At 47.4% G+C, this 26,588-nt stretch overlaps 1 protein-coding gene across 4 annotated transcripts in view; it reads left to right on the top strand.

Annotated features, from left to right (window-relative positions):
• PLPP4 (phospholipid phosphatase 4) overlaps positions 1-26,588 on the top strand; it is a 116,748-nt gene that overhangs the window by 31,988 nt on the left and 58,172 nt on the right. For 2 of the 4 annotated variants that reach the window (XM_059173020.1, XM_059173019.1), the window contains exons 2-4: positions 10,848-10,956; positions 20,685-20,775; positions 25,675-25,738. In XM_059173020.1, coding sequence (XP_059029003.1) covers positions 10,848-10,956; positions 20,685-20,775; positions 25,675-25,738 — 264 coding nt within the window. Of the gene's footprint in view, positions 1-10,847; positions 10,957-20,684; positions 20,776-25,674; positions 25,739-26,588 lie in introns of those variants that run through there. The other 2 variants (XM_059173021.1, XM_059173022.1) reach the window with 2 other exon arrangements.

Below are 26,588 nucleotides of genomic sequence, written 5' to 3'. Positions count from 1 at the left end.
TGCAAACGAATGGATGAGTAAGTGAATAGATTTCCATTTTATTGATAAAGAAGAAATGCCACTGTAAGGGAGATCTTCCTACAGTTACAAGCTAATCAGCTCTTTTGATTCTTGGTCCAGTGTGCTGCTACCTAAAGCCAGGCTGATTCCCATGTTCTGCTGGCAGACTCTGGGTCTGTCTGCTGCTCCCGGCACTCAGTGCTGCTGTCTGTAGCCTCCCATGGTTGGTGTCCACAGCAATGTCCTCTAGCCCATACTTCCAGAAACAGGGACCTTGGAAATAGCCCAGGATCATGCTTAGAATGCCCGAGTTTGAGCTTCAGTCTTGTTGCTTGTCCTGCTGAATACCCTTGGGCAGGTCAAGGAGGCTCTCTGGGCCTCAGTTTCCCTCTCTGGACAATGGGGACGGCAGTGCCTACTTTTTCATTGTGAGGAGTGATGGAGGGGAGGTGTAACGCATGCGCAGCAGGCTCCCAGCAGGTAGGAACTACTCAGGCAGCGATCAGCTGACCCATCCTCCCACGCTCGGCTTGCGTCTTCCCCTCCTTTCTGTCTGGATGCCTCTGAAGACAGCATCTCATTGACTGTGTTATTAGGAACCGATTAGACAGTCTTTGTGGGATCAAACCCAGTTCTCAGCAGTGCCAGCGGCTGGGGCCATGATGTCGCTTGCGACAGAGGAGAAAGTGAGGCAAATTGGTGTTTCGGCGGGGGGTGGGGGGAGCGGTTGCTGATGGTGCTGGTGGGGGTATAGACACGGCTAAATACACAAGTGCTGTGACCCTGTTCGTCCTAACAAGCCAGTCAACAGATGAGCGCCCCACAAATCCAGGCTCCCTGAGAAGAAAGGGACACACTTGTCCACTGGGGGCTCTGGCCTCATAAAGTGGGGGATCCTGGAGACTGTGAAGTGACCCCCACTCGGGGCCCAGCCAGCAGTCAGCCTACAGCAGCCACAGAGATGAGCCCAGATGTCACATTGTAGAGTCGAGCTGGGGGGATTCACAGCCACAGCGTGAGTGGGGGCAGCTGTGGGTGCTGGACCCCGGGCAGGCTTTGCCCTCCCAAGTGGGCAGTTTCTTCTTAACTCCGTTGTCAGCGGGTTGCCCTGGAGGGATGTGGGCCTGATGTTGCCAGATCAAATTCTTCACTGGAAGCCAGAGATTCAGATTTTGCTGTAAGAGCTCCTGGTTTTTAAATATCGGCCATGAATTATACATTAAAAAAAAAAAAAGAAAGAAAGAAAGAAAAAAGAAAAAAACCACTGAGCTGCCCAGACCAAATGTAGCCATAAGTTGCTTTAAGTCCAAGGGCAGCCAGGTGCCAGCCTCTGGCTGAGGATTCCGTGTGGCAGAAGATTGGGTCTTTATAGAAACAGCTGCCATGGGTTTGTTTAGTCCTGATGCAACATGTGTTTATTGAGCACTTACTGCATGCCAGGCACTGCCCTAAGCCCTGGCGCTACAGCTCTGATCAGAAGCGGACGAGAATCCCTGGTGCCCTCTTGGAGCTGGTGTTGTGCTGTGGCCCTTCCACTCAGCCCGAAGCCGCTGTATCTTTGCAGCAGCGGTGATGACCCAGCTGTTCTCAATCCTTCTTTTAGGATGGTTTCAAGCGAGCAGATGGATCCCGGCCATAGAGCCGAGTCATACTAACAGGCAGCGATTGCTAGGTCCTTGATTCTAGCTGGCCATCTTTGGGGCCACAGAAACCAGCACAGGGGTGTCTGCGACTGTGCAAGGTCAAGCCCAAGTCCACAGGCCAATTTGACTCTGCATTAAGGATTTGAGGGTTTGTGTGCAAGTGGTCAGGAAAACACTTAATGATGCCTACAGACAACCAAAGGCTTTGGGGACCAACGTGAACATCCTTTATCTGCTTAAAAACCACAGGCTTGGCCATGCTTCAGGGTAGAGGGGAAACGTCTGCCTTCCCCAGACCTCAGCTGCCGAGCAGGTCGTCATGCCAAGGGCAGGTGTACCCCAGTGTCTTGTCTCATATGCTCCCCACATGCTCTTCACCCTGACCTGGCCCCTGCCATCAGCCTTTCCTCAGATCATGGCTGCCCCCAGCCCTTAGCCTTCCAATCTGTGGCTGTTTTGTGTCACGCATGTGCCTCCTCTCATCTAGCAGCCCAGCTGAAGATCATTCTAGAACGTGGACAAGCAGGTCATGGAGAACATGGTCAGGGGCTTCGTTCAAGTCAGGGCTCTGCTGCTGTCTGCCAAGGACCTGGGTAAGAAAGGCCTGCTGCCTCCCTGCCGGCTGCGGACTGACACCAGGAGGAAGTCCTATGAGGCTGGAAGGAGGGAACAGCTCAGAGACACTCCAAGGGCCCCTGGCTGGTGTGTCTGAATGAAAATTCCAGCCCAGAAGCCCCTTCAAATTAAGTTCTGTCTTCACTGGGTTTTGTTCTGAGTGTGGAGTGGCATTCTGTTCTGCCCCAGTGTTCTGCTCAGTGTGGCCTGGTCCATGCAATGTAGGGAGAATGTTCCAGAGTGCTTTACGCTCTGGCTCCATTCCTGAAGACTTATTTAATCCAGGAGCGAATGCTTCACTGGGCATTCTGGAGTCAGAGCTTAACTGGAGACGAAGTCTGTTAGCAAAGAAATATATGCTTCCCTCCTGCTTCTTTTACTAGGTTGTTTGTTTGATTGTTTTTTGTTTTGTTTTGTTTTTTTTTTTTTTGGAGCGGCTTTTGTTTGCCTATGGCTCAGATACCGTGGGGGCAACATTTTCTGCTTGGAGATGTGTCTGGCTCAGAGGATGTTCGTTGCAGAGGGGAGAGCTTTCCTGGGGGAGGGAGGACTCTGAGCTCCAGGAAGCCCTGCATGCAGCCAGTGGAAAGCAGATTCCATGGGTTTCCTGGAGTCCCAAGCTCGGTGGCCTGGCTTTACCCATAGTCACCTGTCACCCACGGCTCCCTGTCACTGACCTCTCACCACCCTAGTTTTTAAGAGTCTGCTTCCCGACATCCAGTCTGGGCAGCATCTGGGCCAGGGAGAGGACTCCTCATTCCCTTGAGCTTGGGGCCCCTCAAACTGAGGTCTAGGGGTGCAGGTTTTGGAAGGAACCTCCTTTTTGAAGGATGTGACCTCTTCCCTTGTCTCTCCTTTCTTCTTGCTGAGTTTTTTTCATTATTCTTTGTGTTGTTAGACTTGCCTGAAATGATGCTTTCCAAGAGCATCAGTTGCTTTTGTTGATAAAACACTTAATTTTGTAAGTTTCTTTTGGGCCAATGAGCAAAATCATTAAAAAATTTTTTTTGGTGTGGAAATTGTCAAATACCCTCCGTCAGTTACCAGCACTTTGATTTCATCCGTTTCCCCCTCCCACACTATTGGTGGAGTATTTTAAAGCAAAGCCCAGACATGGCATCATTTCATACGTCAATGCTTTGAAAACCTCAACCAATGAGAACTTAAAACAACAACAACAACAAAACTGAACCAGTTCCCCAGGAGCACCATACCATTTGTAAACCCTGATCCAAAGAACACCAGATTTCTTTGAATCAGGACCCAGATAAGGGCCAAACATTCTTATGTGGTATGCATTTTTTTAGGATTTTTTTTTTTAAAATCTGGAGTTTTCCAGCGATCAGTAGTCTTCATGCCAATCGTTGACTGCTTCGCATGGACCCCAGTTATGATACCCCAATTCTCACGACATTTCAGGTGAGTGTGCTGCTCATTTTACAGATGGGGAGGGGCCTCAGCCACTTCTCCAGGTCATGAAGCCCCAGCTGGACCCAATGTATTCGCTTTTGCAGGCTGCATATGTGTAGACCAGGATTTTCTGTTTGAATTCAGACAATTAAAATGTTTTCCGTCTTCTGTTTACTTCCAGAGGGGAGGCACCCTCTGCAGAAACGTTCTGAAATCCGTGGATTAAATGTTTGGAGTTCCGGAGTGATGTGAATAGTTTTGAATATGGTGCTTCTGCAAAATAGACTTCCATGTACGCCCCTGCTCTGTGGCAGGCGGGTTTGGGTGTGTCCTGCTTTTTCCATGCTGTGGTTTGAAAATGCTGTTGTGACAGAAGATGACTCTTGGGTAGGGAGCATCTGCTGAGCGCAGCACAGTGGGCTCTATGTGGAGGTCCTTGTGCACGACCTCACTGTTCCTTCCTCAGTGTGGCCCTGAAGGCGGGGTCGGGGTGGGTGGTGTGCGGGGTATGGTTAGCTGCACTTCTAGAGAGGCACCCAGGGCTCAGAGAGCAGGTGTTCTGTGCCTAGGGTCACACAGGTCATAAGCGGGCCAAGGTAGAACAGAAGCTATTCAACTCCCCAGCTCTGCTAACAATGTATTTCCATTGCTCTATTGCCTCTGTGCTTTTCCCCCCTTTGGGGGTTCCTGCTCCTGGACCCCTCTATACCAGCCTCTCGTCCTGACCAATTTCCACTATACAGAAAAGTTGAAACAGTAGAACGATCTTCCATCCACTCCCCTTAGATGGGGCAATTAACATTTTACGCTATTTGCTTTATTCTGTAGTTATATGTTTTATGTACAATTTTCTGAGCTATTTGAGAGGAAGCTGCTGACAGATCATTATCCTAAGCTCCCTAAATGCATCTCCTAAAAACAAGGCATTCTTCGCCATATCCAAGTGCTATGACACTGAAGGAAATTAGTACTAGTCCCTGATGAGCACCTGATACCTGGTTTGGTCCAGTCCTTGTTATTACCTTAGTTACCCTCTAAATTTCTTTTTATGGCTTTTTTACTTTTTTGACCCAAGATCCAGTCAAATATATGTTACATTTGGTTGTTTTGTCTCTGCAGATTCTTATAGTCTGGAACATTCCTTCTAGCTTTATTCCAGGACTTGTCTAATTATTTGTTTGAGGGCATTTGACTTGTTCTCCTGCCCCTATACTCTGGAAGTGGGATCCAAACACTTGATTAGGGTCAGAGTATACGTATTTGGGAAGAATGTTCCTTGAGGTGCCATGTACTTCGTGCGTCAGAGGCACACGGGTGTCTGTGGTCGCAGTACTGGTGACCACAGGTGGGGGAGGCAGGATAGGGCTGTGTTCCTAAAAGCTGAAGAAGAGCTGGCATGAACAGGGAGTCTTGGGGCGGCGGCTTGGTTTTATTCATGCTGCCTCCTCTGGGTCCTTTCTAGTCCTTCCTGGAGCTGGGTAGGTCAAGGACATTCCCAGGCTTGGCCCACATATTTCCACCACGGTCTCATCCCATAATGTTCAAGAGGGCCTTGGCCAGAGGTATGTGCTCTGATACCCTGTCTTTACCCCATTGACTAGGAGGGATTCCTACCCTGGGGTTTGGGGATGGCTGTACGTGACACTGAAGATGGGACAGAGAGACGGATGGAGTTTCCTGGTCACATATACTCACAGCAGGAGGGGAGGATGCTGCCGGCTGGCCAGGGCCAGGATCCGGAGAGCAAACCAGCAGGGTCTGGGGGAGGCGGGCTCTGTAGTACCAAGAACATGGGGTATCCCCAGTTCCTGCAGGAGGATATGATTGGCCTATTCCTGGGCTGGGAAGGGCTGGAAACCCAACACTCCAGGATAAGCAGAAATTGCACGTGGTCTCTTGATAAGGAGGATTGTTTGGTGGGGGGACCTTACCTGAGGAAGCAGAGGGGGCGGGGGGCTTGTGGTCAGCCTGTTTGAAGTCCCTGTGGTTTCAGCTTTCAGGGCAGGATGTGATACTGGGCTGTAGTTTAAGGCTTTCCCCCGCAGGCCAACAACATATGCCCATGCCCTTCTAGCACTTCACATCTTCACCCTGTTTAGAATCTGTCCAAGCCCCCTGAGATAGGCGTTCTTGTCAGCACTACCTGGCAGAGGAAGAGACCAAGGCCAGGAAGGGCGGTGCCTTGCCCAAGGTCACGCAGCCAGTAAGGGAGAGTGGAAATCCAGCCCAGGCTGCCCCTCCGGAGTCTGTGCCCATGGAGGGGGAAGGGCATGAGTGTTGGAGCCAGGCTCTGCCTGCGCCTCGGCCCCGGGTAGCAGTCGCCCTCGCTCAGCCTGCCTTCTATCCTTCATGAGGCTCGCTGCAGAGAAGAGAGAGCCATTCCTCATCTGGCCAGGCTGGTCTCCTGGATGACATTCTCCCAGGGGCAGGTGAGTGGCAGGTAGCTCTGGTGCAGGGGCACCTGCTTGTCCCAGGAGCCGGGAGGAAGGGGCTGGCGGAAGCAACTTCTTGGGGGCTTCACGTCTCTCGTGATTTCTTCCCTCCCCTCCTTCACGACAAACATCCAACTGACCTCAGTCTTCCCACTGACTGAGAACTGAGATCCCGTGTTGCCTTTCCCAAGAGTAAGGCTCTATTTCTAATTGTGGAAAACGATACCTCTCACTAAAATAATTGCAGATGTCTTTACAGTGGTGGGCAATGCCTGCGTGTGCGTGTGTGTGCGTGGGTGTATCTGCATGTTCCTTCCTTAAAGTCCCAGAGTGTGCTCAGGAGGACGTACGATAGTGGACATTCCATGGCACATGGAGCTGTGATGACTTAGGCAAGAGACCCTTCTCCTTGTGGCCTCAGTTCCCCCAACTCTAAAATGGGGATAACAGCAGTTGCTGTCTCACTGGGCTCTTATGGAGAGTAAATGAGTAACGTTGGAAAGCATCCAGTCAAGGGCATGGTGCAAGATGGCTCCGAACATGGTAACTAGCTATTTTTTATAAAAATTGTTACTCCTGTCTTTGGGGTAGCCAGTGACCAGACTCAGGAGAAGGCTGTTCGGGGGCACGTCCCTGGCCTGCTGGCTCATAGAGATGATTAATCAGCATGTTCTCTCTGTAGCTTCATCTTACCCCAGCCCCAGGACTAATGGTAAATCCAGTCCCCTCCTCCCTCGGTAGTAGCTGCCTGTCTGCTGACCACATCCAAAGCCCAATTGTCCATGGTTTCCCTCTTGCATGAGAGAGGCCCGCTAGAGAGGACAAATTGAACTAGAGAGTTCAATTAAGAAATGGGCTTTACTTTGTTCTTGCTTGGAAAACTTCTCTCTCATGAGTCTTGATTTTCCCTCCTGCATGTTGCAAGGTTCAGAAGTGACTGCCCAGGTCCTTGTTGGCTCACAGAATGGCCCTGTGGTGAGTGGTAGTTGTTGACATCCTGTCTGATTCTCTTCCCTGGGCACGGAACCTCATGCCCCCCGGTAGGGGATCATGGGAAGGGGTATCCTTCTCAGATCCACAGTGTGTCCTCAGCTCTGTTCATGCCCACGTTGCAGGAAGAGCATTTGGTTGAGGCATCCAGTGCCTCCAGACACCATGCCAGACCCCAACTTTTCTTACCACTAATGATAGCAATATTATTACTGCCCTGGAAGGTACGGTCATCCTGGGAGGGGTTGCGGGGGGAGGGATATGAAGTCTCAGAGAGGTTAAGTGATTTTTCTCAAGCCACCCAGTGGGCAAATGCCAAAGCAGGGATTTACACCAAGTTTAAGGGTCTGGTTAAGTTCATGTTTCAGTATAATCGTGTGTTGTTTTCGGTTGGAAGTAAAGGAGGTAGGAATCTGTGTCTAGTATGTGACTGAAGTGTTAACCTTTTCTTGAAAAGGGTATGTTATCAAGGTCCATGACTTTAAGATCATTGGCAAGTCTGTGGAGTCTTTGAGAAGATAATGGGGAGATTCTGGGCCTTTGAGAACTTGACTTTGGGTTAGAAGAGGTATGGGGGACAGAGGCATCACTAAATCCTTGCTAGTGTGATGTCAAGATGAGCCATTCTTCTGGTTTCCTAACTCTGGGCTAAATCTGTTGGCACATTCAGTATGTGAACAGTGATAGATACACATCCTATAACATTTTCAGGGGTCAAGGTTCTTATAAGTGGCTCTAGGCTAGAGGCTCTCTCTTGGGTCCAACTACTGGAACGCTCCTAATCTGGCATCTTCTCAGAGCAGGGTAGGCTGGTGATCTGTGTAGACAGCACTCTGATACCTGTAACTGAAGACTTCAACATCTCATTCCCCAATCAGTTGGCACTGAGGGTCCCCTGACTGTAATCTTTGCAAGAGCGGGGACCACATATGTTTTGTTCACCAGGGTTCATAGAGCAATACCAGGCATATCACAGGCACTCAGTAAGGGTTTGCTGAGCGAGTAAACAGTAGGCAGAGTTGATGGTCTGCTGTCTGTCCCCTACTGCACTCCTTCCTATACAAGCAGATATCATAGGCTGTTTGAAGTCATGCTGGACTGTGGAAACAGGACTGGCCACCAAGAGAAAAAGAAAGACAGGGGGGCGCAGGGAGGAGATAGGAACCCAGACTAAGGAGGACATACACATTAATTAAAGAGAGAATTGCCCAGCATAAAGTTAGAATAACATCTTTGAATCTTCACAGTGTATGCTTCCCAAGTTCTTCCGACTGCATTATCAGAAAGCTGGGGAGAAGGCAGAAGCACGGATCTCCTTTGCCAAGAATTGATAGGGAGTTTGATTAAGATAATTGTCAAATTCAAACAGCCAAGAAATGAAAGAAGCATGACTTGGATCCACATCCAACAGCAAGTTACCTGACTTTGGGCAGTTAGAATCTTCACAAAAGAAAATGACATGTTTACTTTAGTAGTAACTCCTTTCTTTTCCCATCAAAATGTTTTGACCTGCTTCCATGACCACAGCAGTGCTGGAGAGAATTTTATGGGCTTTGTGAAGTGATTTCAGAGGACAGATGGGGTGTCCCCACTTCCGCACTCATGGTGGGGGCAGCTGCTGTCTTCCTCACCTGTCCCTCCGTCCTCGCTGCCTCGCGGGGAAGCTCTGGAGGTCCTTCAGAGAGAGGGCAGGCGAGACTCCCAGGCAACAGTGCCGAAGTGGAATTTAATAGCCGTATTTGGTTTTCATTGTATTTATTTTGACGTTTACCAGCTGTTTATGGAGGGAATGCTGATTTCATAATTAAGCCCTGACATGAAGTTTCTTCTAGGCTTTTAGTTTACAAAGTCTCACAGAGAGTCATGGTCTGGGAGGAGGGGGGATAGGGCAAAATTGGCTAACTTGGTTCTTAAAAGGCCAAAACGGGGAAGCACCCCATTTCCTGCCGGAGAGCTGTGTGTGTCTGACTCTAGGGCTCCTGTGCATCCCCTGGGGGTTTTTATTAAAAATGAAGTTTCTGATTCAGTAGATCTGGGCTAAGTCCCAAGATTCTGCATTTTTCATAAGTTTCTTGCCTGTGAGGTGGATGCCTTAGCCCCTTGTGAATCAAAGGTTGACCACAGGTCAGCGGCACTGGCACCACGGGGCAGCCGGCTGGAGTTGCCAGCTCTCTGGCCCCTCCCGGGACTGGTTGTTCCGTAAGTACAAGACTTGTGCCCTGAAAGCTGGGTTTCTGTTTCCTGGCATCCAGACCACCTCCAGAGAGCTTGTGGAAGGGGGTTTCCAGGCCTGCAATGTCCTTTCATGGTCGCCACCCTCTACCGTCTCCAGAACTTTCCATCTCACCGCGGGCCCATCTCTGCCCTCGTTTGCTTTCGGAGACCCATGTCCTCTGCGTAGCTGCCTCACTGTCTGGATTCTCGCAGGCAGACACTGGTGGCTGGAGCGTGGCTGGAGAAGGGACATCTATCTTTCTTGGCTCTGCTCCTCCCGGAGGATATAATTTGCTTGATAGATGCGTTCTGGCTGCAGCTCCTTGGGGTGGGATGTGGAAGTGTGCAAAAGGCTGGCTGCATGAGGCTTTAAAAAATAGCCAAGAGGGTAATAACATCTGGGGGACAAGCCGGGTGAAGAGGGATGTGCTCCGTGGTTGGCCAGCTGCGTGGGGAAGGCATGCAGACCAAGGTCCCGGGGCCTCTGAGAGGGGAGCCGTGGGCCCATTGCAGTGATGACAGCTGGGGGGTGGCATATAATTATTTTAAACCCAATTTTGTCATCTTAAGCAGCCTCTCTCTGGTGGGACCTTGCTATATCCCTGCCAAGAAGGGGCATCCACTCCCCTCTTGAATCTGGGCTGACCGCATGACTCACACGTCATCAGATGACACAAGACCTCTGAGACTAGGTCTGAAAAGACATTCAGCCTCTGCCTGGCTCTGTTGGACCCCCATTCTGAACTGAGTTCGCCAGCCGGAGAACTGGGCTGGTGGGTCAGTCTGACAAAGCAAACCATACCCCTGCGGGCTCTGTCCCCCCGGCTCCCTTTCTGCCCCGTTTTACTCTTGGCGGTGTTTGCTTTCCCTCCGCCTGGGTGTTGTGGGCTCCTGGGGTGTGGGAGGGGTTGGGAGGGTCCTGAGAGGAGGATGTGGGTGCATAATGCTGTCTGGTTTCTTGGCAGCAGCCCCAGAATCCTCCCCGTGTCTCTTTTCTTTTCCTCCCTTCCTTTCTGTGCTCCTCCTGCCCAACCTAGTCTTCTCTGGGAGGCTTTTCTTGCTCACTCTGCCCCCTACTGGTGGAGAAGTGTCAGCACCATCAGGGGAAGGGAGGGAAGGAGCCCTTGGTTCGTTCGTAACGTGGTTCCTGGCGCTCCTTCACCTTTGCTCCATGTTGAGCACATTTCCTTCCCAGAGCTGCGCTGCCGGCCTGGCCTTGCCCCACTCTGAGACCCCCCCACCCCTATTCTGCCCTTCGGCTCCTAGTTCACTTTGAAGTCCGGACTTCTACGGTCTTTGTATGTCAGCTTTGCCGCTGGTCCTTCATGCCCAGAATTGGGCTTTGGCGGCAGGTGCTGACAGAAGGTTCTACAGAGTCTCAGTAATTCAGTTCATGTTCCCCTCCCAGGGCAGCCTGTTATTCCCTTCTCCTCCCCCAGAGGCTGGATTCTCCACCGAGGGCCTGTGGCTGTGGCCTTCTCGGGAACTACAGGTGACAGATGAGCACTCAAGCCCTCACGTATCTGTCTTTGTTTTGTTTCAGTTTCACAGAGTTTTTGGACCCATTCCAGAGAGTCATCCAGCCAGAAGAGATCTGGCTCTACAAAAATCCTTTGGTGCAGTCTGACAACATACCTACCCGCCTCATGTTTGTAAGTACCGTGATTTCATGGCTGATTTGACCAGTCTCCCAAGTATGAACCAGATGGGTTTCCGTTTTTGCTCTTCTGTCCCCTGGCTGAAGACTGTGAGCTTTCCAGAAGAAAGAGGAGGGGAGCAGCCCATCACATGAAACTCAGTTCCAGATCATGACGGACGCTGCTTGGTCATGTGAGAACTGGTAATCGACCTGCCACTTTGGAAAGAGAAGGGACCCACTTACCTGAGCTGGGCCGAGTTGTTTCCCAAGTATTTACAGTAAAATCAGACCAGAAACCGATTTCCCTGCTCCATCTCCTTCTAGGATAAAACTCGATTTTACCATACTCAGGCACCATCGAGGGTGCTGTGAATGGCTCTTCTGGTTCTAGCTGGTCAGGCATCCACGGATGAGACTGCCTTGTATGACTCAGTCCCAAGATAGTGTTTTGTGTCTTTCTGCCTCTAGAGTGAATGGCCCAGCATCCAGAGAGCTGGTGGATATAGTGGCCTTACTTTTACCTCTTCACCTTGACCCCCCCATGGCAATCAAGGCCTTTTATATTTCATTTCCGATGTGCCGGACCCTTTGTTGAGAGCTTGGGAAAGAAGATTAGCTCATTGAATCCCACCCATCATTCCAGTGAGAAAGTGGTTAGTCTTGTCCGCATTTGCAGGTGCAGAATTGCGTCCCAGAGAAAGGAGGGAACGTGCCCAGATCCACACAGCTAGTGAGTGCCAGAGCCAGGATTCAGATCCAAGCAGCCACCTCTGAGCCCGGTCTCAGCCCTGAGGCTGCCTTGTAGAGTAGGGGCCCAGTGTCCAGGACTCCTTGTGGATGCTGATCGCCTCCTGGGGAATTGCCATCAGGCCTTTCTGTAGCAGAGGAAATATTTAAGCTCCTCTTTGTTACAGAACAGTAATATGACTTTTGGGTGGCCAGCCATCTGGCTTGAAGTTTATCCCTGCTGACCAGCCATTGTGTCTTGTGTCTCTGGGAACGTAAGGGATGGGGCCAGAGATTTCTTAGGGCACACGAGGAATCTTTTGACATTTTGAAAGAAATCCCTCCAATGTTATGTAAGGAAATCTTATTAATTAGTGATGATTAAAAGGATCTTTGTGTCTGCAAACATCCTGAAATGCCCAGAACATCACATCAGCTTTGAAGTAGTATTTTAGTATTTTTTTTTTAGATTTTATTTATTTATTTGACAGACAGAGATCACAAGTAGGCAGAGAGGCAGGCAGAGAGAGACGGGGGGGATGCAGGCTCCCTGCCAGGCAGAGAGCCCGATGCGGGGCTCGATCCCAGGACCCTGAGATCATGACCTGAGCCGAAGGCAGAGACTTTAACCCACTGAGCCACCAGGTGCCCTTTAATTACTCTTTAATAATTGCTTTTCCACTGGAAACTAAGCTGGGTTTTTGTAAATTTCAGGGAAATTGAAGAGTTTAGGCATTACCTAACACTTGAATATGAAAATTAGACTTTTTCTATTTCTGCTCCAACTCAAATCTCCTATAAATCCTAGCCATAGAGGAATTTGCATATGTCTAACTAGTTTACTCCATGGTTTTGAAAGGGGGAAGATCCTACTTCCCACTTATCCACATTCCTCCCAGGTTTCACATTTTATGTGCTATAAAACACAATTTGGAGATGAGTGTTCATGTGGGATATGGTGAGAAATTTATGCCTGTGTCCTAGATTTATGAACAATGGATTGTTTTGAAGTCTAGATACCAATGCCACAAAAATTCTGGCTGCAGATACGAGTAGGAGGGGGCACATTTGCATGTTGGCAGTGGAGGACCCAAGGCAGTAAAGGAGTTATTCAGTGCTGTGATTCTCAGAGAATAGAAGTGTATTCAGCCTCAAATCCTGATTCCTACCCTCGAGTCCCCTAATGAGATAAGTTCAACTTTTCGTTTTGTTAATAGTAGTTGATGCATTTCATTCATTGGGTCACAAGATTTAGTACAATTCCATTATAACCCAAGGAAAGCAGTAGATATTTTTATAATACACGTAACACAAAGAGGAAAAATACTTTGTTACCGCATTAATTAGATTTTTTTCCTCCTGGATTTTAGTAAACGTTTAATATAAAATATCATTTGTTTGCTTTGATCCTTTAAAGCCTTCAGATATTTATGGAAGACTGTAATAAAACATGTTTTTGTAATTTTTTTAATAACTATGTTGGTTTCATTAGAAAGCTCAAGTTTTGCTACTTAATAATAAAAAAAGTCATGGGGTCTCTTTTACTTTTGGTTGGAATGTTTTAATTTAAAGGCAACATTTTTCACTTTTTAACCAAAGTGTTACTGGAAAACAGCTCGTAATTATCCAGATGTCTTTTGATTGGGAAATTAGGCCTCTGGAGGGGTGTGTGAGTGTGTGTGTGTGTGTGTGTGTGTGTGTACACATGTGTGCATTTTAGAGGAGCAGAGTGAATGGTGATCATATCACCCAGAAGCCCCTTCATTTGTTCTGTCTTTGGAACTTTGAGTGAAGATGACTATGTCTGTCAGCCTGGAAACTGAATGTAGTTGGGTTGTTTGATTCTGAGAGTTTGTTTCTCTTGATGACTCTGGGTTCCTGGTGAGCAGAGAGACAGACTGAGATTTCTTTTCACATATACTCAGTCTTGAATTAGCATTTCCTGGGTGTTCACAGACCATTAGCTGTCTTTATGGAAGGCTGCTTCCTTATTCAAAAGATGTCATGGTTCTTTCCTGAGTGTGTGGGGTTTATCATATCATCTTTGGAAATCTTCTTTTTGGTGTAGGGAGACTTTGTGCTGGATTTTGCTTTTTAGAATACTTTTTGTTGCTCTCTTAGTAGTTGTGTCTTTGTACATTCAGGGGACACTCCAGGAACCTGCTGTGGGTTAGGAAAGCCATAGGAGCTTCAGGTGATGGGAAGTCAAATGAGAACTTGGAATGGGGGGTTTCTTTAGAGATATCCTTAGAGGGTATCCTGGGGGAGATTGCACTAAAGAAAAACAGAATTTAGAAAGGGCTAGAGGCTCATTCAAACTTATAGGGAGCCTCATCGTCACCCTTACCCATATCATCATCACCATCATCATCACCATCACCTCTATCATCATTATCATCATCTACCATCATCATCACCACTACCATCACCATCATCAGCATCATCACCACCACCATTACCCATGTCATCATCCTTAACTATCATCACCATCACCGCCATCATTACCATCATCATCACTATCACCCCATCATCACCACCATTATGATCACCATCAACATCATCATCATCACCATCACGCCGTCATCACCACCATCATCACCATTATCACCACCATCATCACCATCATCATCATCATCACCATCATCACCATCACCATCATCACCATCACCACCATCATCATCACCATCATCACCACCATCATCACCATCACCACCATCGTCATCGTCACCACCACCATCATCACCATCACCACCACTACCATCATCACCACCATCATCATCATCGTCACGGCAGTAATAACAACATCTAACATCTCTTGAATACAGGAATTGTGCTTGACACTTTGCAGTGGCATCTCAAATAATCTTCTCACCATCTGTTGAGGTCAGCACTTTTGTAATCCCATAATTTCAATGGAGAAAATGAAACTGCAGTGAGATTTAGCAACTTGTCCAAGATTATACAACCACCAGTTACCTGGATCCGAATGCCAGCTGCTAGAGGGCAGATCCTCACAGACCCATTTAGCTGTGATGTCTCCGTGAGAACTCAGGGGATGTGGAGAGGTGGTGAGTAGCGGACTGCACATAGAAGGGCTGGTGTGTAAAGGCACAGACATGGCAGGGGCCATGTGGGCGCAGTGAATAGGAGTGTGTTTAGTGTATCTGTGTGTAAAGGGGGCAGAGGAAGGCAGGGATAGAAGCAGACTCTGGACAGCTTCAGGTTAGTTAATTGTTACTTAATTAGACTGACAGTTAGAAAGCACCTGTCTGAGCCAAGCATGGTGCTGGGTGCTGGAGGAGCACTGCTGAACAGTAGATGGTTCCCTGTCTCATGGGGGACACAGACGTGATTGGATGGTCACAGCCAGGCTCTGGAACAGGGGAACTCAAGTAGTGAGTTGAAGGAATGATCAGTGTTCCCAGTTGCTCTCCTTGGTTTAAAAAAACAAGTCTACCCAAGACCTGTCCTTTGTCCTGGCCACAGCAGGTCCAGAAGATTTACTTCTGTAGGATGTTACTGACATCGTGTTGATTTGATAACAGGGTTTCCTATTTTAGTAGAGAATGCTTCTGAGGAAGACAGAAAGTCAATTTTGCGGGGAGGAGGAAAGAAAAAGAGACAAAGCTGGCTCGTGATAGACAGTTTAATTTTTAGACTTTTTGGTTAAGTCTTAGACAGCTCTTTTCTCTGCAATGGGCTGTCATTGTTTACCCACAGCAGGCCCTTTCAGCTGTCTGCACTGCTCATCCTGAATTGTCTCTATAAGCACTTTTCAGCACACCTTTCTGTCAAAAGCCAGAAATTAAGGTACTTTGCGCCCATCCATTGTTTGATATGAATGAACCCCAGTGACAAGCTCTTCTCCAGCAAACATCCTAACATCAGGGCACTCTGGCTTTGACCCTTTGCTTGTTAAAAGTTCTTGATATACTTATGCCCCTCCCACTCCAGATGTGCTAGTCTGGCTTTGTCATTTTCCAGAAGCATCCTGGCCACACTGTGCCTCACATCAGCGCCCTGGGTGGGGACTGACAGCACTTCCTGGGTTAGTTTCATTGGCCGATGCACAGGCAGGTCCTTGGTGTAGATGTTGGTCATGTAGGGAATGGTAGAGACCAGGCAGATGAGGCTCTTCCCTGTCCCTGACCTCCAACCTGACTGCTCAGACCTAAGGGAAGAGTGGGCGGGAACTTAAAACGCTTTGTTCCCAAATGTCTGGTCTCAGGATCCTGGTTCTTCTTTACTGGTTTGGATCATTTGTTCAGTTTTCCCTGGGAAATAATGACATTGTAGCCAACAGCCAGCATTCCTTGGAGGCTAACTCTGCTGGACTCTCTGGGTGGGCAGGTTCCAGAGTGGATGGCCTGAGATCAACTTTGTAGCTTTGTGGCTTGGGAGAATGACCTCCGCTCTCAGTGCCTCAGTTTCCTTGTCTATAGAAAGGGGCTTTAATAACATTTGCCTCTCCCTCCTATGGTGCTGAAAGCTGGGGCGATAGACTTACAGCACTTTGCTTAGTGTTTGGGACATAAGAAGCATTCAGTAACTGCTGGTGAATTCAAATCTTAGCAACAATACTTGTTATGGATGTCATTATACCTCATCTTATGGATGAGGAGACTAAGTCTCAGCGGGGAAGAGGTAGAGTGACTTGCTGGTGGTCAGAAAGCTGGTAAATGTCAGGGCTGGAGCTTGACCCTGGCTTTCCTGAATCTGGGTCTGTTCCTTACATTTCCCTCTGCAGAGCTCTGGCTTCTCAGCCCGGTGCATAGCATCGTGCAAAAACAGCTGCGCACTGGATCCTGCCTGATGATTTATATGTTATTCTGACGTGTGGGCTGTGTGGAGTACGATTAATCAGTAGCTTACAATTTTTTTTTTTTTTTTTGAAAAAGCCTATAGCACCCAGTATTCCCAGGCAGTCTCCCATCCAAGTATTAACTAGGCCTGACCCTGCTTAGCTTTCGAGATCAGACGAGATTGGGCACATTCAGGGCACGCTCAGTCCGTAGAATACAAAGTGTTTCTCAATGCAAGAATGACCTCAGCCTCAGTTTTCTCATCTCATGCCAAGATGAGGCTTAGGCGATCCCTGTGATTCAAGACTCCAGTTCCTGGGCCCACCACGTGCATGCCTTCGGGAATTCACTTATTGCTCAGAGTTCTAAGTTTTTGGGGCTGTGCAAGAATAATGTTTCCTTCAAAAGAGTTGGGGCCCTTCACATGTACTAGGTGCTTAATCTGTGACACCTGCCACTGACATTTCTGTGGCTTATCTATGTTCCTGGACATGAGCCACTTACTTCCTCCTCCCATTTCTAGAGAAATGGCATTTACCATGTTTTATTAATGCTTCTTACTTCTAAGGTGAGAACTGCTATAACATCATGGTTCAAAGCACAGAACTTAGGGGTGCTTTGGTGGCTCAGTCATGAAGTGTCTGCCTTTGGCTCAGGTAGTGACCCCAGGGTCCTGGGATCAAGCCCCACGTCGGGCTTCATGCTCAGTGGGAAGCCTGCTTCTCTCTCTCCTATGCCCCCAGCTTGTGTTCCCTTTCTCACTTTTTCTCTGTCAAATATATAAATAAAATCTTTAAAAAAAAAAAAACCAAAAAACTCTGACTTATTTTTAACATTAAAAAAGATAAAAGCACAGAGCTTCATTTAAACAGTCTAGGTACAAATCCTCACTTTACTACTTATTAGCTGTGTGACTTTCAGCAGGTTGTTTAACCTCTCTGTGCCTTAGCTTCCTATCCATCAAGTAAGGATGTATTAGTGTGTATATTTGCCTCAGGTGCCTAGAACAGACCATGGCCTTTCGTGAGTTTTCAGAGCACCGTAGCCCGGTTGCCTGACTTATGTACGTATAGTGAGCAGCCCCTTTCTCATAACTAGTGAGGGAAACTCAAGCCTGAAGAGAGTTCCCTCTGTCCCCTGCATCCAACAGCAGTGACTGGCTGGTTGTTCTGTTCTCTCTCAGGTCCCATTTAAGAAGCACTAACCATTCACTGTCTTTCCACTGGGCTCATTCCCAGGATTTTCAAAAGAATTTTGAAGCCATGGAAAGACTAACCCGAGGGAGAACTGTACCAGGGAAATTTTCCTGCCCCCTTTTGCCCTCCATCTCCACATCCGTTTGGAAGTAGAAGTAACCATTCCCCGCCTCCCTGTCTCTGTGTCCATCTTCCCCTCATGGGCTCGGGTGGCAGAAGAGCGGCCTCTAAACGCTTGTGTGGGATTGGGGGGGGGGGTATACCAGGATTTGGGGGGGGGGCGGGACACGAGGTGTAATTCAACCTGGTGTTTCAGGTGAAAGGAGGGTTCATTTCTCTTTTATTCAGTTCAGAGGTGCTTTTGCCCAAAAGGAAGTTGTTTTCCTAATGTGTTGGCTTCTGGGGCTAATCTCTTAACTCCTGTCTTCTAGTTGGAAAATATTAGTAAAAAGGGGAGCTCATGGTTGATGTAAATGTGTCTCTGTCTGTGCTGATTTGAAGACCATGCTGTCTGAGGATACGACAGCTATGTATTCGGGAGGAAGAATTGGGACTGGAGCCCAAACATCATTTGGATGATGGCAGGAGAGAAAGATGGGCGTGCGGTCATGCACAGAGATTTCTGTAGCCTTCTGAGTGGGAGCTTCGTCTGAGGGATTCCCTCTCAGGGAGCTCATGAGCTGGGGAGCCCTGGCCCTTCGGGCTGCCTAGCACTGGCTCAGGAAGCCATTTGTCAGTGCTTCTAGAAGAGAAACCAACATGAATCTACCTAGGAAAATCCTAGTCTGGGTGAAATGAAGTGCAGTCTGGTTGGGCCATCAGAGTGAGGATCTGGTGGAAGCAGGGGAGCTGGGGCAGGGAGCAGTGCTCAGGGAGATCCCCTCGGCCACTAAGCTGCAACCTGGAGCCACTGGGTAGCTGTAGTGCCTTCTCCAGCCCCTCTTTATGGGCCTGGAGCTGTCGGTCTCCCCTGTGGTGTCTCTGTCCCCTCTTGGCTGGTATATTCCTGCTCATGATCTCCTGTAGACAGCCTCCGAGGTAGGGAAAGTCTTGCCAATTTATATCTTTTCTGGGGTTTTATTCACTCTAGCCTTAGAGTACGTCATCTGGGATTGCCTTGGAATGTTTCGTTCAGTCGCACGTTGTTCTCATCTTTGACTGTCAGTGAGGTCATTGCCAAGCTGTTCACTGTTCAGTGAGCTACTTTCCCCTATTTGGGAGTGTGCGGCCTGCTCTGCACACCTGATGTGAGAGGAAACAAGGAGGTGGTGGCTTTTTTGACCTTAACCATAACTTTGGATGTCAGCAAGCAAGGGCTTTAGTCATCACTCTTCCACCACTGAATGTGTAATTCAAAACTCTGACGCAGTGATTCTCAGTCACCAGCACCAGCATCATTTGAGATGCTTGTTACAAAGTGTCGATTGCCAGACATGTCCTGTGAGTATACTTGAGGGACTCAACATTGTAACAAGCCTGACTGTTCTTCAAGGGTGAGAGCCACCGAGGCACTCAGGGGAGCTTGCCCGTGTTTGCCGAAACTATTAATTCTCAAGTGAGTCTTGTCTTTTCCAGTTGCCTTTGGGGGAAATTCTCTGCTTTAGTTCTGAATTTCTTCTTCTAAAGCTGCCCTTTGATTTTTATTCTTCCAAATACCCTCCATGGTGATAGGACTTGCCCATTTGGTGTTTAAACAGCTGATTCATTTAGGGCCACAGCTGATCAGGAGGCTCAGCAAGCTGGTGACTACCATTGTGGTGGGAAAGAGACCGGCCAGTAAGGAGAGGGCTTTTCTCAGGTCTCATGAACTGCCTCCAAAGACAGTTCCTAAAGGGGAGACCCCAGGATGTGCTGAGCTCTGGCAATCTGGTTGTAGCAAGTGTGTATCACATCTTCAGTCATTTTGAAAGACTGTGTTCATTTGGGTGATTTCTGTTTTTGTAACAGAAAAGTGTCTCCCAGCGGTGCCTTAGTCGGATTAGAAAGCCCCTTTCCACAAAGTGGCATTGCATTTGAGTACAGGTGGAGATTTCCAGAAGTGTGAGCATTGGTTACCATACCTTACCTTTCCTGCCGCTATTGGGCCAGTTGTGGATTTGCAAGATATCGAGTCACTTCTGATACTGTTATCCTGAGATGTTATAGTCATAAAGATGTAACTGAAATACTTTTTCTTCATTGTTGGAATGTCAAAAGCGACTTACTAATTGTAGAATGCTGAATAAAGGCAAGATATGGCAGGCAGAAAACCTGATCTCCAAAGCCTAGCCTTGCTACTCACTAGTTTTATGTCCTTGGGCACATCACTGAGTCCCCAAACCTGCAAAGACATTCACAGAGTCATCAGAGGATTTAAGAGATGCCAGTACCTGATGCTACCCAAACACAGTTCCTGCCTCATAGAGGGTTCTATAATGAGTGCTGCTTGCATCTGAATTCAACCAGCTTGATTCATTAAACACTTACTGCACTTTTGTGTGCTTTGCGCCAGGGGAGGGAAGGTGAGGGAGGAAAGGAAGAGAGGTGGCAAGCGAAAGGATTAAACTCTGCTTTGAGGAGGAAATGAAATTCAACAAAAGAACACCAAAGAAATGGATGAAATGGATGAATTGACTGTAAGCAAATCCACCTTACTCCCATGTTGCCAGAGAGCTGGGGATGCGAGGCCAAGGGTTCTTGCACCGTTCTGCTGGGGAGGATGTGAGGGGGGTTGCTGGCAAAGCTGAGTCATCATGATTATAGGCTATGCGTTTCTGTTTAAAAAGCCACCACTTTAAACATGGCTCCCAGCAATTTCAAATCAATTATAACCCACAATCAGATCTCCAATTTTTTTTTTTAAAGTCTTCAGAGTCTCTAACTATAGATATAAATCCTCTTTCTTTGTTTGAGGTCAGGAGTTCAGTAAGATCATTCAACTAGTGAGTTTGAATGAAACTAACTTGAACTAATTATCAGTCAGCCTTCTGATAGCAAACTGCTGTCCTCATAAGGGATTATTTGTTATTTTTTTCCAGGCAATTTCTTTCCTCACACCCCTGGCTGTTATTTGTGTGGTGAAAATTATCCGGCGAACAGACAAGACTGAAATTAAGGAAGCCTTCTTAGGTAGAGTATTCACAGTTCCTGCTCTAGGGGATGGGGCTGGACTTAATTAGATCAGTAGATTTTAAAAATCTCTGTTGCACCCAACTGATTTTTCTTTTGGTCAAATTAAGCTTGGGAGAAATAAGGAAACATAAACTTTTAACCCTAAGAAAAGCCAATGCAGAGAAGTAAGCATCTTACCTTTAGGGGCAGTCTTGTCGCTGTCCATTGTGCTGAATGTGAATGTCCAAGTGTACCTCTGAGCTCTGTGCTGCTCAGACACCGCAGCAGGGTAGCTCTCAGCCATGAAGCAAAGAGAATCTGAAATTGTTGCCATTGACTGTCCAATCCCACGTCTGTGGCTAATAAGTCTATATTACGGGCAATTCAGAAATCAACTATAGACTTCTTGACCAGTCATCATTGGCTAGAGGCACAAAGGTCAAAAGCAGATGTAAAATATAATAGAAATTGGAAATAAACCCCATAGCTCATTTTTGGGGGGAGGCATTTTGGCAGTTAAGCAGTTGTTATTGTATAAAGAGTGCCACAGTCTTTGCCATTGACTATGATACCGTTGTTAGAAATTCTCTCCAAGCTAAGCCATAGCTGCCTATAACACGAGCTTGACATTTTTAAGAAAAAACCAGGGACGCCTAGGTGGCTCAGTCCCTAAGCTTCTGCCTTTGGCTCAGGTCATGATCCCAGAGTCCTGGGATCGAGACCTACCTCGGGCTCCCTGTTCACGGGAAGCCTCTTTCTCCCTCTCCCATTCCCCCTGCTTGTGTTCCCTCTCTCACTGTATTTCTCTCTGTCAAATAAATAAAGTATTAAAGAAAAAATGTTTTTTAAAAATAAGATAAAAACATTTTTATGATCTTCATATTAGTTAAATGAGTAAATGACAGTATTAAGAGAAAACAAAGCTAATTCACTTGCTTAGTAACCAAAATAAACTACCCAATAGTCAGGTTTTCAGCTTTCTGATCATTAGAAGTACTGAATTATGTTTATTTTTTTGATATCCCAATAAAAACTATCCAAACCCTCACATAAACCACTTTTGGTATATTGTATAGACTTACCATTCATTCAGTTAGAGATATCTGAAAAATGAGATTTCCCACCTCCAAGAGTATGTTTGTAAATTACTGGGCTTTGAGGAAATGGAAATGTAGCAAAATGTGGTCTTCTCTTTTCTTGGTACAGGAGTGGGGGTGGTAAGGGCAACATCTGGGGTATGCAGAGCAGCGAAGGGGATTTGTGCTCTGAAGCAGAACAGGGAATATTTCTTACATAACCAGGCTTTGGTTGGGCTCTAACTGAACAGAACAGAATCACTCTCCAATTAGCTCATATAAATTAGGGGTTAGTTATAGGACTGTATGAGCAATCTCCCAAATACCCAAGAATGGGGGGAGAATGGACAGAAGAGCTTCGTGGGGACTGGAGTTGGGAGCTGGGCCAGTGGGGGTGGAGACACACTCCTCTCTAAAATATGCCTTCCCTCTTCCTGTCACACATCCTGCCTAATCCTGCCCCTGCCTTTGGTTTCTATGAGGTTTGGGCTTGCAGGGGTGGTTGCTCCTGGCCCACACCCGTAGAACCATCATCTCCAGGACCCACCTCCAAATAGCTCTTCGTCTCATAGATGAGTCTTCCCAGGCAGACCCTCTGGCTCGACTCATTTATCACACTTGGACACAACAGTCACGAGTCTCTGGTCAGCTTGCCTCGGGTCAGATGCGTACCCAGGCTGCTTATCTGTGGTTTGGGGATTTGGCAATCACATGCTCAGATTCCCCTCAGCCGAAGTGGCAGAAAGGTCAGGTTTTCCAAGGAGGGCATAGGTGCCCTCCCCATGTAGCCCGAGCAGCCAGGGCAGTGTTGGGATAAATATCCCGGTGGTGTCTCCAAGGTCCTGCTGGCAGCTCTCTCAGCTGACCTGGAAATCCCTTCGCCTCACTTGTTATTCTAGTTGTTTCCCTGGCTCGGAGTCCCTAGATGATCTGACTGTGGGTAAGAGCTGTCATTTGTGGTTATGGTTATAATTTACTGCCAGCTGTTGGAGTTGGGTGTTGTTGTGGCAGTAAGTTACTTCTCTAGACTTTTTCATTTTCCACGAAATCTCCCTTAGATGACATTTCAAAATTTCAAACCACACCCTGCCTTGTATATGTTAACAGAGAAGGTTAGAGTCTTTGGATGTTCTATTTGCTTAAATAGATGAAAGCCTGCCTGGGGAGCCTCCTGTTGTACACGACTTTTTTGTTTTTTAAAATCACTTCTTTTAGGAATCCTCAGAAGTAGGGGGTGAAGGACTGATCTTTAAAAAGTCAGGACAGAAAACCAGGTGTAGCATTTCCAATGTGATCTAGAATTCAGGACTTTCTCAGTGAGAGTGATTTGGTGCTCAGGTCCCTGGATCCCAAGACTGCCTCGTACCTACACGTCCACAGTGGCCACCTTCACGCTTCTGCTGCAGATGAGACGGGTGAGGCTTGTGCCTGTGCAGCATCCTGCTTTTAGGAATTTCGGCTGCAGAACAGCCAGTCGATACAAGAGTCTCCTGTTACAGAAATCCTGCAGCTCCAAATTCTCAACAACAAACAAAGTAACAACAGAAGCTCTCTAACCTCTGGGATGTGTATGACCAGTAGTGTTCTCCATACAGGCCACTTGTGGGCTAACTCACATGACACATTATTTTGAATTTCTTTATTGGACACAGCCTGGTTTGTCGGTTTGCCTGCTCTCTCAAACCCACAGTGCTGTGGGATGTTGTCAGCATGCCTCTTATGAAAGAGACCCACTGGGTTATTGTTAATCGGCAAGCATTCCTGATTGGGGCTGTTCATTTCCTGCTCAGGCAGTCCTTCATGCCTCTTGATCTGGTCTCAGCCTACCCTCTGCTCTCAATGAGAGCCCCCTTAGTGGTCCCCTAGGGGTTGTACTATTCAGATGAAAATAATCCATTCGGTTTACTTCCAGAATGATGAGAGGACTTTCACCCTAAATGTTGTCAGTCAGTATCTCCGTTGTTTTCTGTCTCCTTCAGGCTTCTGGATCAGAGAGTGAAGTTGCCAGCTGTTGGCAGTTACATCACATCTACAGGTTTTCTAGCTCAGTTACTTGAAACTTTTCAAAGAACTGCTCTTTGCTAGAATAAAGCCAACCCAGTGCTGAGACTGGGGATGTATATGGTGTTCTGCATTGATGTAGCAGTCTGTGAAGTTCCCCAAGGGCATTGGGAGATCAGCTGGCGATGCTTGTTCCCAGAGACCTCCTCTGTGCTAAGGCCATGCTAGGACCAGGATCAGAAGGAGGCCGGCCCTGCTGGGGAAAACACAGCCGTGAGCCCGCCGAAGCGGCTCTACCAGGAAAAGACCCCAGTCGTGCTGGGTGATCTCACAGCCTGTTAATTGTCCTGACTCTGGGGAGAATATGGCAGTGAAGAAAGCCCAGGGCATTTTCCCTCCTCTCTGCAAAGGAGACCTCTCAGGGGGGCTCTGAGCTGGCTAGAGAGAAGGAAGGTCAGCATTTTAGAAGGAAGGGTCTGTGCATGCAGAATTCTATCAGTAGATCTCTCTGAATTCCTACACACTGGTTTCCAGTTTATCCGTCCCAGTTGCCTGCTTGGTGTGTTAATGGCAGTGCTGGGCTGTGACTCCTGCTTGGCTCTCCCCACACCATCCGTCTTCTAGCCACACTCAGATAGGGCCCATTGGGGCCCATCTCACGCTGAGGTGATTAGTTTTCCTTTTGACAAAGATATTCATTTGAACTGGCCCCTCTGTTCTCTCTGCTTCCCATGACTTGTTAAAAGCAGATAGGTTTTGTATCAGTCTCTGTGGCCTGTGCCCTTGGTGACGGTGGTGGCCATTGTGCGGTACTTTCTGTTCGGAGAACACGTTTGTCTCCCTTAATAGCCATGCATTGCTCTAGGCAGCTGCTTCTTGGAAATATCTCTCCAGCTCTGTTTTCTTACATAAATCTCAGCTACTGTTGAACAGTCAATGGCTGCCAAAGGGAAATGGTAGCTCACGTGCTTTATTATTCAACAAAGCATTGGAATGGGGCATCTGTAGGTTTGTATGCAAGGCATTTGACCTTCTATCACATTGATTCACCCTTTGTGTGGTTTTGATAAAATAGGAGAGACTTGTGAGGTACCCTTTGAATGATCTTAGTTTATCTAGCAATGTCCTTCCAAGCTATTAAGAAAAAGTCCCCAGGCTTTAATAACATAATTAATTAATAATAATAATAATAAATAATAATAATAATAATAATAATGGACTAATAACATAGTCCAGAAGTTCCTACTGCCTCAGGTGGCAAAAAGCACCACCTAGGCAAACCTTCTCAGAACCCAGGGAGGTGTTGGGACTCTTTACTTTCTCAGAGGGTGATTTGTTTGGTAACAAAGGGACAGCGGTCAACAGGTGATGGTCAACACAGAGATAATCGCGGAATGGGAATGTCCTACTCTAAAGGAGTCCAGCAGCTGCTCTGATTAGAATTATGTTTGAGAAGTTGCCAGAAACAAATTAAAAAGTTATGTTTTGTAAAGAACATGGGAAAGAAACTCGACATCCTGTAGTATTAAATCTGTTCATATCAGGCCAAAACATAATGGATAGTTTCCTTTCCAGTATTAAAAATTTTAGTCAAGGAGAATAGATAAATTTTGTGTCCTAGAAGCTTGGGATTTTATGAGCCATTCTCCAAAGTCTTGCCTTAATGTATTTTACTCTCGCCACTCAGACTTCCCCGTCTTTTAAACTATTGGCTCTTATGTCCGTAGTCGTAATGAATAGTATGATGATGTATCAGTGATGATGATGATGATGTTGATGACGATGATTGTGGTTTGAGAGCCAGCTGGTTATTCTTCTGTCTGTTGGTTTTGTTTTGTAGCGGTGTCCTTGGCTCTTGCTCTGAATGGAGTCTGCACAAACACTATTAAGTTAATAGTGGGAAGGTAAGTTCCAGGAAGAAACCAAGGGTGGCTAAGACTCTCAAGGTCATCTGTGGATTGGCCTTTGAGCTTTGGCTTAAGGAACACTTCTGGTTGCCCCCGGGACATGATTTCTGTTCTCCATGTATCTTGCCTTTTCCCTCAACTGCTCCAGAAGTGAGCTAGTTTCCATAGAGATGAACTGTCAGAAAGACCTGGATCTGAGGCCTGACTTTGGCTGTTGGCCTTGGACAGGTTAGCTCCCATCTCAGAAGCTCAGCATTTACTGATTATCGGCCTGGGGGAGGGTGCTAGCCAGGCACCTAGGGGGAAGAAGGTAGCTACAAATTGGGCAGTGCCTGGCCGTGGAGCAGTGGTGTTCTCCCAACTTAGTGTGTTAAGAGTTGTCTTGGGGCCCCAATAAAATGCTGGTTCCCAGGCCTTGTCTGCTCTGAGGTTCTGGTTCAGTAGGTGAATAACCACACTTGGAGAAGCAGTAGCCAAGTAGGGGGGAGAGATTACCCCAGAAATTCTGAGAGATTTTTTGATGATGGTCATTGATATTTTATTGATATTGATAGATTATTATTAGGCCTAGATCTCAGGACTGGAAAGAGTTGGTGTGACCCACTATGTGCATAAAAGGGGCCGTGTGTTTGTAGCACCAGCAAAGCCTTGCCCATGGCTGGCCTTCAGCAAATATTAGCTGAATTAGTGGGAAGGGATTAGCCATCACCCATCTCTGTGAGAATCCTCACCCAGAGGAAGGCAGAAAAACACGGGGTGAAGTGTGTCAGTGCAGGAATCCAATCACTGGGGCGCAGGCTTGCCTTTTCCACTTGCTGGTTGGATGTGACCTTGGACAGGAGTGTAA

This window comes from Mustela lutreola, chromosome 4 (assembly GCF_030435805.1).
Source record: "Mustela lutreola isolate mMusLut2 chromosome 4, mMusLut2.pri, whole genome shotgun sequence".
Lineage (NCBI taxonomy): Eukaryota > Metazoa > Chordata > Mammalia > Carnivora > Mustelidae > Mustela > Mustela lutreola.
The sequence above is the reverse complement of the archived record's forward strand: the minus strand, read 5'-3'. Positions and strand labels throughout refer to the sequence as shown.